Below are 16,568 nucleotides of genomic sequence, written 5' to 3' on the forward strand. Positions count from 1 at the left end.
AGCAAGGAAGAAATGAGGCCAATATTCTCAGTTAGGAAAATCTGGCTGGCTCTAAACTTCGTACTGGCAAAAACCACATGATTCTACTTTCAGATACTTGAGAGTTAAGCAATGAAGTTATGAAGTCTTTTTCTCTATTTAGATAAGCTAAACACAAGAGCTTATCTAAAGATATAATTGAGCTCCTAGATGGATCCAAGACAGGGAGTGGGGGGGGAGATATGTCCAGAAAGGGAAGCTAAGAAGGCACCAAAGAGAAATGTTCTAACTTCCTAATTTTGCTTGGTGTTGGAAGGGACCTCTAATGAAAACCTGCCATGAAGGTCAACAATTGGCTGCATTTAATTTTAAAGTGAAGCATTCAGAACATAGTCTTAAGTATGGAGTCTGAAGTCCAACTCCATAGCCTGAAAACCAAAAGGAATAGGAACAGAAAAGATGGAGCAGAGCATGTCATTAACTGCCCCCAAATGGCCCTTGTGGGAGATGGGGCAATTCTTGGCCTAGTTTTCTCAGGGCAAGGCTAGAGTGTGAGACTAAAGCCCTGCCCAGCTCTGGCTTCCTAATTCCTCCTTATTGTTTGCAATTTTCATCTCTTACACTGTAGACCTAAATTTTCTCTACAAGATATTTCAACATTGAGCGCTCACAGATACAAAATCTAAAAACATTTAACCCCATCGTTAGGTTAACTGTGTAAAGAATGTCCCAAAGTTCTGGTACAAACTCCCACTGTTCTCCCAGACTAAGAAGTGACACTCCAGAATCAGTTTATATGGCTCAGCGTATTTTGTAAAGGAGTAGGCACAACAGCTTATGAAATTAAACTCCTGGACACTAGAGACACCCTCTCAGGAAGAGCCTTGTATTTGTGCTTGGGCGGTTGGTGCCAGTGTGCAGCAGCTTTAAAGAATCCAAGGTCTAAAAGGTCACTCCTCCTGACAAAGAGTAGTCACAGTTTGGGCTGCACATCGGAGTTCTGAGCACAGGCAGTTTGCAAGACCAACTGTCTTCGTAGCGTGTGGTTTTTGCTGGGGTGAAGGCTTCTTTTTTTGTTTTGTTTTGGTTTTTTTTTGGGGGGGGGGTGAAGGCTTCTCCTTTGCATCCGGACTTTCAGGAACACAGGCGCTTTGTGAAGACGGGCCCCCGCGGGTGTCCGAGCAGGCCCGCAGCCCCCGCGAGCCCCGGCCATGTGCGCGCCGACCGCCGGGCTGGGGCGAGAGGGCCGGGGGCACCCGCAGCTGGGGCAGATCCGGTGCCCGCTGGAGCCGGGGCCACGCCCGCGCCCCGCCCCCGCCCCGGGGCCTTGCTGCAGTCCCGCTCCAGGCTTCCGTCCCAGGCCCACAGTCCCCAGCACTCGCCTTTCTCGTCCCGGGAGAGCGCAGGGCCGGGTCAGCGCGGAGCAGGCGGGGCGGGGCGGGGGCGGGGCGGGGGCGGGGCCCTGCGGGGCGGGGCCAACCCCAGGCGGGGTCCGGAGGAGCGAGGAGCGGGAGGCGCGGCTCGGAGGGGGGCGGGGCCAGAGGCCGGGAGCTGGGCTCCGCGCGCGCCCGAGTCCTCGCCGGGAGGGGCGGGGCCCCGGAGGGCGGTGGGGGCGGGGCCGGGGCGGGGGCGGGGGCGGGGCGCGGGCAGGGCCGGGGCGGGGCGGGGCGGGGCGCGGCGCGGGACGCACCGCGCGGCTCCCGGGGCCACGGCCCGCTCCCTGCCCTTCCCGCGGGCGCAGCTGTGGGGCGGGCGGAGGCCGAGACGCCGAGTGGCGGGACGAGGAGAAAGCGGTGCGGAGCCTGGAGCCTGGCGTCCGGGCGGCGGGAGCCGGTGGGGGCCCGGCGAGCAGGGCCGGAGGTGGCGGGGCCCGGCGAGGCCACGATGAAGCCGAACGGCGAGGACGAGGCGCCGCCCGCCGGGGGCCCCTGGGAGGAGTGCTTCGAGGCGGCGGTGCAGCTGGCGCTGCGGGCGGGACAGGTGAGCCCGCGGGCCCCTCCCGGACGGCGCGGTCCTGCGAGCGCAGCCCCGGAGGGCCGGGCCGAGCCGGGCCGGGCCGGGCCGGGCCGGGCCGGGCGCCCCTCGAAACTTCGCAGAGTCCGAGCAGACTCGCGTGGGACGGAGGAAGAGCCTCCGGGGCTCAGGGGAGCGAGGAGCTAGACGCGCGGGGCTGCGGACCGAGCGGGGCGGCCCCGGGCTGCGGGGAGGCCCCCGTCCGGGGTCCGCGGCCTGGGGGTGAACGAAGTCTGCGTTGGTGTCCGGGAGCCGGGGGGCTGAGCGGGGCCGCCACCCAGGAAGCTCGCCCCGCGCGGCCCCTCTCCTGTGTCAGCGCGATGTCTGCCTGTAGGGGACTTGACCTCTGCGTCGGAGGCCGTAGGTTAGAACGCATTGGCTGTGCAGATCGGTGCCGGGATTTAAAAAGCCCTCCCGGGCTTGAATGCCAGGCGGCTGTTTGTGTTTAAGGACCTTTGCGAAGAGCCTGTGGCCGGGACGTGGGTGCGGTTCCCCCACGCTGAAACCCCTGGCGCAGGAGATCTCGGCCCGCTTGCTGTGTGATGGGCTTCCCTCCAGCATCCCGAATCTGGACCTGCCCCGGCCCGGGCTGAAAAGTGGTTCCACTCAGTGTTCGGCGGGACTTGTTACACTGACCAGAGGAAGGATGAAAACCAAGCAGCAGAGCGAGAACGTGTGACTTGAGTTTGAAAAGGGAGTGCAGTTCGACTTTTCTCACTTTCAGTTTTGCGTGTGGTTACCCACCTTTTCCTCAGTACCCCAGTCAGTGCCTGACACGTTGTAGGCTCCAAGTCCTTGCAGTGAAGGAGCCCTGGTGGTTGTCCCAGGACCATCATGGCCCGTTGGACTGGGAAGATGGCTTACTCCTGCCTGGCTTGTCAAGGCATTTGATGCTTCCGGTGATTTGGAGGGTAAGATGGACAGAAGCAGCGCTGTGAGCAGATTGACTTTTTCTATCCAAACATCATTTTCTTCTTCAGGTCTAGCAGTATGAAAATGCTCTGCAGGTTTTCCCGGGGTGTTCAAGTCAGGCTCTTACCCACCCTGAATTTGTCACGTGCTCAGGGAACAGTGCTTTACCTTGGTGTGAATCCTCTAATCCCCTTTAAAAGTTCATTTCAACACTGAGCAGACCCATTTTGTGTTGGAGGGCCCTCCTTCTGTGGTTTTAAAGATGCAAGATTCAGCCTGTAGGGAAGGCATGACTGAAAAGGTGGGTTGTGAAACTTCATCCTGTGGCTCTGTCACCTTTCCTTCCTATAGGAGAAGGACTCCAAACCTTGAGAGCTAGAATGCTGAGGTTTGTAGTTACAGGGCAAACATCCCTACTGGAAAGCAGATCCACTATGTGCAGGGAGCACTTGCTCTCACCCTCCTCCCTCGCTCTCAGGCCCCTCGCTTCCTTTCCAGAGTGAGCATCATCAGGATATTTAGTAGCTTTTAGGTTCCACCATAAAACTCTTCTTCCTTGAGACTTTAAGGAGAAGCCAGCTTAGGATTCTGATACTACACTGTAAACCCTGGTGAGTTGTGATGGCTTTCTATGGTTTTTCAAATTGAAATCCTTGAAGAAACAGAAGTGTCTTTAAAACCTTCATTTTATTGAACAGATGCTTATACAGAACTTGTAATATGGCAGGCACAATTCTAAAGGCCTTATTAAGAGATATCTTAAGTTTTCTCAACTTGCCAACAACAAAAAAAACTTTTTGAGAGTGGGAGAGGGATAAAATAAAGATTCTGCTATTAGGAGTCCAATCAGGGAGCCCAGGACTCTGGGCTCCCTCTTGGGCATTATGTGATGCTTCCTGCCTGCTGGGCAGTGGAGGGAAGAGTGGCTGGAATGGTCTATGCCTGGAACAAACAGAAGCCACACAAGGTCATTGCAACCTGTGTAAAAGTGGGACAGATCGTCTTAATAATGTTCTCACAGGAATCGAGTGCTGCTTGGAAAAAAAATCTGGTCTTTAGCCAGATACCCCAAAGAGGGATGAAAAGGTAACTAGTTAGTGCTGATGCATTTCTGAATCCTCCTTAGCTAAGGAGTATTTGGCAGAGTTACAGTGGCCCTGTGGCCCAACATGCCCACCCCCTCACCAGTACCCAAAGTTCTATTTTATTAAGTTTGTTCCTCTCAGCTGCTCCTGGGACAGTTGTGTGTGCTGAATTCCTGAGTCTGGGTTCTATATGCTGAAAGTAGTGTTGTGGGTCTGGGGGGGCAGGGAGAGGCCTCCAAAGAGATGAATGTCTCTGCCCTTCATCTTTCAGACATAGGTTTGGGATCAGGGCAGCCCTGCACACTTTGCTGCCACCTCCCCTTTACCCCATCCTGAGAGGTATCTCTAAAAGCCACTTGCCCCAAGGTGCTGCCCTGTCCACAGTGGCTGCCTGGCTCCTCCCTTCTTCCTTGCCTCTCCCCAACCCATTCCTTTTTTTTTTTTTTTAAGATTTTATTATTTATTCATGGGAGACACACACACACACACACACACACACACACAGAGAGGCAGAGACACGGGCAGAGGGAGAAGCAGGCTCCATGCCGGGAGCCCAATGCGGGACTCGATCCCAGGACCCTGGGATCACGACCTGAGCTGAAGGCAGAGGCTCAACCATGGAGCCACCCAGGCATCCCGATTTTGTGGTATTTTGAATGGATCCAATAGATAAGTCCAGGTTTTCCTGTAGCATGCTAATTGAAATTGATTACTGATAGTCTAAAAAAGTTTATTTAGGCTTCAAACTTATTATTGGTAGGATTATTGGTAGGATCCTATAAATTTTTAGGATTGCCGTCAAATTTGAGAATCCTGTCAATTTTCTTCTATATGTTAGTTGTAAGACATGGAAGAATTTTCTGCAGACTTCTAGTTCCATGGTTTCTTTCCACCATCCCACATGCCAGTTTGCACAGCACACACGCGCATGCTCCTCTGGCCCTGCCTGCCAGGTCCCCAGGCCAAGTCAGTCAGTGTGGTAGACAGTAGAAGCGTTTCTGGAAGCCATTCCTCCACAGGATGGCTAATAATAACTTACAGACAGGTGTGCTGCAAACCCCACAGATCGTTTCCAGTCAGGCCCAAAGTAAATTTCCTGTCCACTCAACTTGCCTTTAGCCAAGTACGCCAGGACCCACTCCAGTGCCACCTGACACACAATTATAATGGAGGTCATGGCGGAAAGAGACAGTGCTTCCATCTGCAGTTAGAAAGCTGACTTTTGCAAACTTGCAAAAGGTGTTCATGTGCGCCCTGGTGAAGGCTGTGCTAAGGGCCCTCACTGAGCCTCAGGGTGGGCCCGAGCCTTGGAGCCTCAGCTTCATTAGCCTCACAGTAAATTCACCTCTGTTTGCCGGTAATAGAATTTCGGGACAAGGCAGAAAAAGCAAAGCCCAGGACCCACCCTTGCTCAGTACTGCAGGCCTCCGGCCTCTCCGGGCGGCCTTGTGTAGCTGCGGGTGCTGCTTCCCGAAGCCCAGTCCCGGGAAGCCGGGCTGCTGTCCCCACGGCCCCTGGGTGGAGCAGCCCTTTGGCTGTCCAGACTGAACTATTTGGCATTTTCAAAACACACATTGCATTTTCCTGCCTCTCTCATGCTCCTTGAAATCGACACTCTCCTTCCAGGGTTTGGTTCCGGACCCTTTCCTTCACACACCTCCCGGTGTGACCTTCCCGGTCATTCCTGCGCTTCCTCCCAGCCTTGTGTGTCCCCGGTCTGGTCAGGACCAGAAGGTGCTCTTCTGCCCACGTGCCTCCCCAGGGCAGGGAAAACACGTCGGCAGGCTCTGGCTCCAGGGAACCCCCTTGTCTGGCTGGCCTTGCCACCACCGCGAGGTTTTTGATTCGTGATTTTCATTTTTATCAGTGATTCACACAGGGAATGTGACTGAGGGAATACTCCTGAGAGGACTGTGATGAAAACAGCAATGCCCCGTCCCACAACATCCTCATCCTGCTCCCTAGACATCTCTTTTTTTTTTTCTGATCGTTGTGCCTGTCTTCTAAATCACAGGCTTCCACTGCTCGTTCTGGAGCCTCTTGTAGACGTTGTGCTTGTTATGTTGTGTGGCTGCATTACCTGATTGGTCCCATCCCTGTCTGTGCTCACTTTCCAATGACTGTACAGTTGTAATGCACGGTCGAGCCAGGTATATGGTGGTATTACATATTTTCTTTCTTACGCAACTTGTATTTTCCTTTAAAAAAAAAAGGCGTTTTTTGTTTTTTATTTTTTTAATTTGCTTATTAGCTTTCTGTGTACCCATCAACAGTCATCAGCCCAACTTTCTGACAGAATTTTTCACAATCTCCTCAGTGTGGTCAAACTCATTGGGTCCATTGCTGTGGGGATGGGGTCCTCACACACTCACATGCATCCGAAGCACCTGGAATGCTTGTTAGGGTAGACTCTGTCCCATCCCCAGGGTTTCCGATCCACTAGGTAAGGAGTGGGCTGCGAACTGGTGTTCCTACCAAGTTCCCAGCTGATGCTTCTGATCTGGAGACGGCACACTTTGAGAACCACTGCTGTATTTTGTTATGTGAATAAATGACTGTTTATCCGGCTCTTGAGGAGAGGTTGGATCATGTCTAGTTTGGAGTTAACATGGACAATGTTGCTATGAAGATTCTTGCATGTGTCTTTTGGTTACATATGTGTGCGTTTCTGCTGGGAATATTTTAATAATAGGAGTGGAGTTATTGCTGTGTCATCAGGTGTGAAAAGCTGCCAGGTAGTGTTCTAAGTGCATGTAACAATTCCCACTGCTACCAGCGTGTAGGCTTAGGGTTCCTGTTGCTCCACATCTTGGACAACACTTGGTGTTGTCTGTCTTTTCCATTGTAGACAATTTTATGGGTTTGAGGTGTTGTTCTAATTTGCCTGTCCCATATGATTAAGGAACCTAAGGGCCTTTTTGTGTGTTCCTTGGCTTGGCTATCCCTGTTTTTATGATGGTGGTACTAAAATGTCGATTAGAAATGTATTCATCCACCGAACAAATACTGAGTAACTCTGGAAAGGACTGTACCTTTACTCAGTGTGATAATGAGGCCCGGGCCGTCCTATCTGGGGCCCTACAGGGCAGTAGGGAGCCCGCCCTGGCTGCTGTGTGGGGCCCTGCAGCTCCACAGGGGACCAGAACTGGATATCTGAAAGGAAGCTGTTCACGTGGTACAATGAAAAATGAGGGTGAATTGACTGGGCTGTGGTGAAGAAGGTGGTAGAAAAGCTGCATTTCCAGGGCTAGGCTGCCAAGCTTGCTGTTGGCAGGGAGGCGGGGGGCGGTGTGGGGCGGTGTGGGGAGAGCAGGGATGCCTTCCAGGGTGTGCGCCTGCAAAACTGGTTGAATGGACTTGCCATCTCCCAAGGCGGGGAAACGGCAGGAGGAACAGGTTTGGAGGTAGAAATCAAGTATGTTTCCAGCACATCAGGCTTGACTTGCCAGTGGGTTTCTAAGTGGACGTGTAGAGTTTGCATCCACAGTTCAGGGGAGAGGTTGATGGTGGCCACACCAATTTGGGAGCCCTTGGCCTGGGGTGGGACTTAAGGCCAGGTCCTTGGACCAGGAGAGAGCCAGTTTGTCCACCTATGGGCTCCACTTTAGTATGATCCCAAGCCAAGCTCCTGGATGTTCTCTGGGAGATTCCCAGATGTCAGTATGTGGAGGCCTCATTTCCTTCCGAAGAGACTTCCTGTTCCTCTCCCACCTGGGCTCAATGTGCCCAGCTGCTGGAGGAAGGGAGGTGGTGGGTGGCTTTCTCGCCTCCGCTGGCCCCATGCTGCATTTTGTGCCCCAGGTCCAGTCCTTCTGTGTCTGCTTAGCTCCGCAGTGGCGGGGCGGGGAGGAGGGGGGGGGAGCGGCAGCCAGCACTTACAGTTGTAAAACCTTTGCCAACATTTGAAACCTCAGCCAAGAGAGGACTCCCGAGAGACAACTGGGAAGCACAGAGTAGCAGCTGCCCTTGGTAGGGCACACGTGGTCCCAGTGTCCAGGACCCACCCCTCCCTGACCTGTGTTTGAGGCCAACTGCCATTTTCCTGTATGCCACTGTAAGGAGAGAGGCTTGTTTCTTATGCCCACTCTTTGCACAGGAGCTGGGGTAGGGGGTGAGAAGGAGCACTTTGTTTCAGGGGCATTTGCATCTGCACTGGCAGCAGGAGCTGTGAAATCCTGTACGGGACTAAAGGGCTTGAAGCAAAGGCTGGTGTCACTCCCACACAGAGGCGAATCGGCCCCTGCAGCCCTGAGAAATTTCCTTGCTAACCTAAACACAGCACTCATTCGCGGAGGTTCCAGTCATTGGGGCTGAGGGGAGAGTAGGCTGAAATCTTACCACTTAGCTAGAGAATGGAAGTGATGCTACTGAGTTCCAGCACCCCACCCCCACCTCCCCAACCCCCCGGCCTAGCCCTAGAAGTTGCGGCCTAGCCCTAGAAGTTGCGGGGGGCTGGCTGGAGGAGCTCCGCCCTGAGACCCTGAGGGGCAGAGTGGAGAAGGGGACTTTTTTTTCCCCAAGAAACTGTTAAAGAAAACTTTTAATATTAAAATAATTATAAATGCACAGGTAATTGCAGAAATAGTACAGAAAGGTCTAGTTTCTGATTTCATCCAGTTTCTCCTGATGGTTATATTTCTACATCATGGAATATTACATAAGACTAAAAAAGGAGGAACTATTGATGCACCCAATAACGTGGATGGCTCTCTGAGTGAAAAAAAATCAGGTTTCAAAAGGTTGACTAATGTCATAGAAAATTCATATAACATTCCCCAAACAACTTAATTATGAAGATGAAAAAGCGGTTATAAAGTGGTTGCTAGTGATTAGGGATCCCATGAGGAAGGTGGCAGGGTGAGGAGTGTGACTATAGCAGGAGGGAGATCTTTGTGTTGATGGAATGAATGGAATGGTTCTCAGTCTTGCTTGGGTGGTGGTTACATGAATCAACACATGCAGTAAAATGGTGTCCAGCTACAACACCCATTTTACCAACCCCAATTTTTAAATTCTGTTATACTATGGTTATCTAAAGTAACTTCTCCATGAGAAGGGAACTTGAGCACCCAGGCTCCTCTCTGTCTCTTGGCCTCATGAAGCTGGAACCGAAGGCTGCCTGCTTACATTTTTCTCCTATGGAAGGTGAGGGAAGAATTCAGCTGAGGGGCAATGATGTACCCAGGTGTTAAGCCAGTTTCAGGGTCTCCGTATCCACTGTCCCAGCTCCCAACCCCAGGGGGCCAGGCCAGTGCTTGGGCTACCTTCTGGTGCACTCAGCATGAAGCAGGGATTGCAGCCCCCATCCCCCACCTTGGCCTCTTGGGACAGAAGCCTAAGCCATTAATCACCATAGAACATGGGGTGACTGTGACAGCCAATTTCCCGGAGCCACCTTCCTGGGAGGATCCATACCTGCACCATGACTCTCAAAGGAAAAGCAGGATTCACTGGAGAAGTTGGGGGACACGCTGGGGAGGGGAAGGGGAGGTAAGGGGCTCAGGGCAGAGAGAGAAGATGGACACCCTGAGGGGAGAAAGTCAAGGGCATCACTCAGGAATGCCAAGAAAGGCATCTTGGCTAAAGCTGAAGATAGAAGAGGAAAGTCAGGCCAGCGGGTGGGTGGGCTTGGGGGGCACAAGGAGGCCCTCAGTGGGGGGTAAGGTTGCAGGGGGGTGTCATGCTCAGACTGACCAAGGTGAGTCTCGATGATGGTGTGCTGGGCAGCCTTGGCCATGGACTGTCAGGTGACGGAGACCTTGTTGTGGAGAGCCCCTGGCTTCCTGGCTCCAGCTGGGTGAATTGCAGTGCTGGAGAACTCCACACCATGAGGGAACTAGGGAGTCCTAGGGTGCTGCCTCCAGGCAACAAGGCAAGATTTGGAGTGCTTGTTGTGGAACCTCTTTACCTGTACTCACAGCTGTGACCATGGGTCACTTTCCTCATTTCTTTGTGCCTCAGTGTCCTCATCCTTCACATGAGAAGATTGTTATTACCGTCAGTTATTGTGAGAGTCACTGGTTGGTATGTGTGACTGCTTGGAATGGTGCCGGGACAGAGTGAGCCCTCAGCAGGTGTGAGTGCCAGCAGGGTGATGGCCCGGCCATGGGCCAGTAAGTGGGGGCCAGGGACCAGTGAGCTCTTGGACACTTGTAGGGAACGGTCTGAAGTGGAGAGAGTCAGACAACACAGAAAAGGCCGCTGAGGTATGGGTGAGGGTGTCCTCAGGATATGACACACGAGGTGGCCAGATGCCTGATGGAGCTTGTTCAGAGTCATGATGGGGTGCACGGAGGACCATGGACAGCGGGGTGACGGGAGTGTAGAAAGTAGAAATGGCAAGTTGCAGGAAACTTAGCCGTGAAGCTAGAGAGGGAGGCAGTTACATGGAGAGCTTTGAGATTCGCTGGCCTGGGACCCCCGGAGAATCTGATGTCCATGGCCCTCCTCTGCTTTAACCAGCTCCTCCTCCTTCCCGTGGCTAAAGGTCATTTGTGAGGTATTAGCAGATGTTACCTGCTGCCCCCTGTACCATGTGATAGCCAGGCAGGATTCGCTTTGTAGGTTTTACTGATTGTCTTGTGTGTTAGGGTTCTCCAGGGGAACCGATGTTGCAGATGAAGTCCAAAGGCATTCGGCGGGAGAGTTCTCTCGCAGAGCAGCAGCATCAGTCTCCCTCTGCTCAGGCCTGCAACCGATTGCATGAGACCTACCCACATTACAAAGGTCAATCAGCTTTACTGGTTAAGATGTTAACCTACCCAAAAACACCCTTGCAGAAAAACCCAGACAACCATTTGGCAGAATACTTTGGGTACCCTGTGGCCCAGTCAAGTTGACGCACAAAATGAACCATCACATCACACTCACTTGTGCTCAGATCTGTCTAGAACCTGAAGTGTAGGGACACCTGGGTGGCTCAGTGGTTGAGCATCTGCCTTGGGCCAGGACCCTGGGATCAAGTCCCAGGCTGGGCTCCTTGCATGGAGCCTGCTTCTCCCTCTGCCTGTGTCTCTGCCTCTCTGTCATGTGTCTCTCATGAAGAAGTAAATAAAATCTTTAAAAAAAAAAAAAAAAACCTGAAGTGTACAGTCAGTATCACCAGGACTACGCCTCCAGTAGCCACCTTTTCCCAGCCCAGCAGAGGAAAGACCCGTTGCATGTTGGAAGCCCCACTTCCAGCAGAGTTCTTCAGGGGTGCTGTTCTGTGGCTTCTGGAGCACACACAGGTTGCTCTGTAGTTCTGGGTACTTGCTGTACTGGGTACTTGTGTTACTGCTGGGGCAGTAACACAAAATCAGGACGGAGTGCAGGCAAGAAGGAGGATCAGGACAGGACCGTGTGTGATGCCTCTGACACGGTAGCTGGGGGCGACCCTTCCTTTAGTTTTGAAATGCAGGTGTCAGTGACTAAAGGCCCGTATTTTATGTATTACACAGTAATGGAATGTTATCTGGAGGGAAAGACCCAGGCCAGGAGGTCTATGAAGCATGCTTCATTAGTGAGCTGCTGAAAAACATTAATTAAATAACAGCACATGCTGACTTACTGCTGGCAGAGTGAGAAAGTTTAAGTTCCCTAAGAGCAAAAATAGCTGTAGTAAACGGCTTTAGCAGGGCCTGTCCCAGCAGCCCTGTGGGCCTTCCCCGGCAGATGGGCCTGTGGCCAGAGGCCCGGCTGCTTGAGTCTACTGGTGATTTATTGAGAAAACACAGCACTCTCTTACCACCATTCCTTGCAGTGTAGAAACATTCATGAATTACACTTTTCTTAACCCAGGATTTTGTCATCCCACGTGAGATCTGTACATTGTGCACAGGCTTTTGTTTTTTTGTTGTAAGTCATGAAGGTCTGGCAGGATTTGCTCTCAGGAACATCAGGGCGGCACAGAACTTTGCAGGTGTGTACGTCATTTTGTGTTCGAGACCATTACCTAGGAGTCCTCTTTTCCTGCCTGCAACCTCCTGGTGTCTGAGGTGAGGCTGTTACTGCAGAGGAGGGCACTAGGGCTCCCAGGAGCTCAGTGACAACCCCCCGCCTTGGTCTCCCGGGTGGAGCTGGAATTCAGACCTGCGTGATTCCAAACTGTAGGGGCACCGTCTGTGCTCCCTACTGATGTTATGAGATGGACCCAAGTAGGAATTGCATTCCATACAGGAATTTCTCACATGCAGTTCCTCCCCGAAGAACTAGAGCTTCTGAGTCCTGGGCCACTGAAAGGAGGCTAGTTTACACAGCTTCCCCACACCTGGGAATCTGCTTGAGTGTGGAAGTCCCATTACGATGCCTTTTGCCTTGCTGGGCCTGGGGCCTGAGGGGCAGGGCAGGACCTGTCCGGTGTCCCCAGGGGCGCTCAGGTGGAAGGCAGAGCCCTCCTGCCCTCCAGAAGCGTCCAGTAGATGAGCCTCGGCAGTGCCTCCCCGTGATGCTGTGTGTGGTGACTGGGATGTGCCAGGTGCTGCGGGAACCCCTGAGCTGAGCAGAAGGGCCTCACCCGGGCTGAGGGCGGAGGGCTCCAGGGGCAGCTTCCTGGAGGAGTGGGCCATGAGCAGGTCCTCAGGAAAGACAGGGTCAGCCACTACAGGAGGAAGGGACATCGCGTCCAAAGACAAAACTGTGGAAGGGAGAACTAAGAGTGACAAGGGGGATGAGTGCTGTGCAGACTGGCCACAGAGGTCCTCCCCAAAGGACACGGGCCTGCTGTCCTCTTGGAGGGCCCAACAACTCGCAGGGGGTTCCAGGACATAGAGCTGCTGTGCTTGAGGTGGACAGCGCTTCAAAGGAGCAAGACAGAGAAGGTGGGGAAGCAGAGCAACGTGGGCAGGTGATACAGGCAGTGCCGGAAGGTCAGCATAGTTTGGGGATGTCACTCAGAAATGGGATCTCGGGGCTCAGTCAGTGAAGCGTCTGCTTCATCTCTGGTCATGATCTCAGGATGGTGGGATGGAGCCCCACGTCAGGCTCCCTGCTCAGCGGGGCATCTGCTTCTCCCTCTCTCCTCACCCTGCTCGTGCTCTCTCTCTCTCTCTCTCTCTCTCTCTCGCACTCACAGTCCTTCTCTCTCTGTCTCAAATAAATAAACAAATACATAAATAAATCTTTTTTTTTTTTAAATGGAATCTACATCCTTGGGTGTGTAACTGGATGAGAGGGAGGAATTAAGGTGTCCCAGTGGGTGGGATCCAGGCCCTGAAGGAGCAACAGCAGGTGTGACAGGGCTGGTCGCAGCACCTGCAAGTTGCCGGGGAGCAAGGTAGGCGGTGTGGCCTGCTGTGCTGTGAGGGGACATGGACGTATGGAAGCTCTGTGACACGTGCCCACATTGAAATAATCAGAGCACAGAGTAATAAACATTAATAGACCTGATCCTGGAGACCCAGGATCGAGTCCCATGTCGGGCTCCCTGCATGGAGCCTGCTTCTCCCTCTGCCTGTGTCTCTGCCTCTCTCTATGTCTCTCATGAATAAGTAAATAAAATATTAAAAAAAAAAAACAACATGATTAGAGACTCTCCTCCCAAATGCATAAATCTCCCCTTCCCCGATGTGATTTGTAGCGAGGGGCCTGGGTCCGCCGTGCCCAGATGACATCGGACACTGCCCACACTGCCTACACAGGCCCCTGAGCACGTGTCTCCTCCACACAACAGAGGCGGGTGTCTTCAGGATGGGGAAGACCAAACGCGTAAACACCAAGGCCGTTAGATACGGCTTCACGAGCGCACTTGCTGAAGTCTTCAGCTTTCGTTACCTGTGAGCTCAGTGTGTAGCAGCTGAGAAATCGTCATTCAGATGTTCCCCAAGACCTAGCCCCTCCCTAGGCTGCAAAATCTACTTGGGGGAGGTGGATACAGGGGCCAGGTGGGGCTCCTTCACCCGTGTGGACGGCTGCGGAGTCTCAGGAGGCCAGCTGTGTGGTTTACACACTTGGAGGGCGAATGCCCTGCTCTGCCTGCAGGAGTCGGAGGCTTGTCATAGAGAAGGTGATATCTGAGCTGAGTCAGAGAACACACGGGCAAGGAGGAAGCTGGTGGTTCTGTGGGGGCAGGCTTGAGGGTGAGTGATTCCTTGGGCTGGGGCATAGCAGTCATGGAGTGAGGAGGGGCAGGATAGGAGAACGCAGAGCTTAGGTGAGACCTGTGTGGTAAGTTGGTGCTTTGGCTTCCTTCACAGACTGGTGACAGAAGCAAGGCTGATTCCTTTCTCTTCCCCACAGCAGCCCAGTTAGAAGCCTGGAAATGGGGCTCTGCTTCTCCAAGTCACTCAGGTGACTGTCAGGTCCCTGCCAGGTTCCCTGTCACTTGTTGTCTTAAGGAGTTGCTCTCTTCCCATGTGACCAAAGCTGACCTCTCACCACACAACATCAGCTGGTGGCAAGGGGGGAAGGACAGGAGGGAGTAGTGTGCAAATAGTGGCCTTTTAAGGATGTGACTCAGAAGTTGCACATATCCCTTCTGTTCACATCCTCCTGGGCAGAACCCGGGGCCGGGCCTACCTGCACAAGAGGCAGACAGATGTGGACCGTTGACCTTGCTCAGCCTGGGGCTTCTGTTCCTGAAAGGAAGAAGAGGATACTGGCTATTTGGGATCAAATAGTCTCTGCTAGGAGGTCAAGTCTCAGGAAGCTGTGGTTATACCACCATTGGGAGGTTTTTGTTTTTTGTTTTTTTTTTTTTCCATTGGGAGTTTTGTATCCTCAGAATGCTAGGGAGCCGCTAAGTGCTTTATGCTGGGGAGATCCATGATAAAGGGCAGGGGTTTAGCAAGCCCTTCTGGCTGCTGTGCAGTGAGTGGACAGGAGTGCCCTAACGCAGATTTGGGCTGGCTCCAGGAGGTGGGGCTAGTGGATGGAGGCTGGAGGAGGAGATGCCAAACACATGTTAACTCTCACAGGGTAACCAAAAAGCCTCAGACAAAACAGAGACTGAGGTGGTCCGTGTTCATACAAACTAGTGGTCCAGTTGGGAAAAATGTGCAGTCTATTCAAGCAGGCTGAAGTGTACTTTCTTCACAATTCAGAAAAATTTTGTGCACCTGCCCTATGCCAGGTACGATTCTAGAGGCAAGGAGTATGTGATAGGGAACCAAAGTGAGCAGCTCCTGCTCCCTGGGAAGACGTACTACCAACAGAGGGACAAACAAGATGATTTCAGATGGCATGAAATTTTGGATAGACTAGAAAATATGAAGTCCCTGGAACAAAAAGAAATTTAGTTAGCATTAGCCAGAAAACCAGAGTGGCCGAAGGATAGTGAACATGGGGGTGGCCTGTGGGATTTGTAGGTCTGGGGCTTTTTCCTAAAAGCCATGGAGGTCGTTGGGCAGCTCTAAGCATTAAAGTGTTAGGAGCTGACGTATGTTTAAAGATCACTGTTGCTTCACCACAGAGACTACAGGGCGCGTGGTTGGAATTGTAACATTGAACTCTGCATACTATACGTGTGGAGAGGGGCAAGGGCAAGAGGAAACCCGTGTCCTCTCAGGGCAGAGGTCCCAGGACACCCCAGCTCCTGAGGACCTGTCCTCATTCTGGGGTTTGAGAACCTGCTGTCAGCCCAGCAACTCCTGTGTGGCCCACAGGACCGGTGTCACCACAGAACTTGTCAGAAATGCAGATGTCAGACCTCAAACCCCACACCTTCTTAACCAGTTTTCACTTCAGCAAGATCTCTGATGACTCATGCACAGTGAACTTTGAGAGACTGGTGGCATGTCCTCTGGTCTTCCTCTCTCCTTCCCTAGAACTATATGCATACATACCCCACACACAACCTTACACACTCCCTTCACACCTCCCTACACACATGTCGCACAGGTATCACACATATACACATATACAAACCACGCACATCACATACACACGTACAAACCACACATATATCACAAATGTGCACATATAAACATACACACCACAGACACCCCGACATGCCACACTGAATTGTCATACAAGATACGAGCTCACTGCCACATGACCTGTGGAACCAAGGTCTGGACTAACCCAAGATTTAGGGATCCTTGGAGGACAAGGCCATGATACAGGGGTTAGATTTGAAGAGTTTCAAATTTATAAGCAAGGAACTTGTGGAGATTCCTTTGGTGGGAACTTACTGTATGCAAATTGATGTTTTAAGGAGATTAGCCTGACAGTACTAAGCAGGATGTTGCGAATAGAAGGGACAGGAAGGGGATCCCGGGGCGGCTCAGTGGTTTGGTGCTGCCTTCGGCCCAGAGGGTGATCCCGGGGTCCTGGGATCAAGTCCCACACATTGGGCTCCCTGCGTGGAGCCTGCTTCTTTCTCTGCCTGTGTGTCTGCCTCTGTGTGTGTGTGTGTCTCATGAATTAATAAATGAAATTGTTAAAAAAAGGGGGGGGGACAGGAAGGCCACAGTGGCAGTGTGGGGACTGGCACAGAAATATTCACAGATTTTGCAGGAGTGCTATATGCTTTGTCTTTTGCATTATTTACAAAATTACCCTTTAGATTTTCTGTCGTATGTGTCTGTTTGCCATCAAGATGAACAACAGGAGGCCCCTGTCTAGGCCTAGCACTTCTGGAGGCTGACATTAGGAGGGGGCCAT

General features: G+C 52.6%; 1 protein-coding gene across 2 annotated transcripts in view; it reads left to right on the plus strand.

The window, feature by feature from the left end:
- Positions 1-1,658: 1,658 nt before the first annotated feature.
- The window catches only part of IMPA2 (inositol monophosphatase 2), a 44,731-nt gene continuing 29,821 nt past the window's right edge, over positions 1,659-16,568 (plus strand). Inside the window, exon 1 of one of the 2 annotated variants that reach the window (XM_055323671.1) lies at positions 1,659-1,959. In XM_055323671.1, the coding sequence (XP_055179646.1) occupies positions 1,864-1,959 (96 nt within the window). In that variant the 5' untranslated portion in view covers positions 1,659-1,863. Of the gene's footprint in view, positions 1,960-2,138; positions 2,904-16,568 lie in introns of those variants that run through there. The other variant, XM_055323672.1, reaches the window with a different exon arrangement.

The sequence above is a fragment of the Nyctereutes procyonoides genome, unplaced genomic scaffold, assembly GCF_905146905.1.
Source record: "Nyctereutes procyonoides isolate TBG_1078 unplaced genomic scaffold, NYPRO_anot_genome, whole genome shotgun sequence".
NCBI classification, from domain to species: Eukaryota; Metazoa; Chordata; class Mammalia; order Carnivora; family Canidae; genus Nyctereutes; species Nyctereutes procyonoides.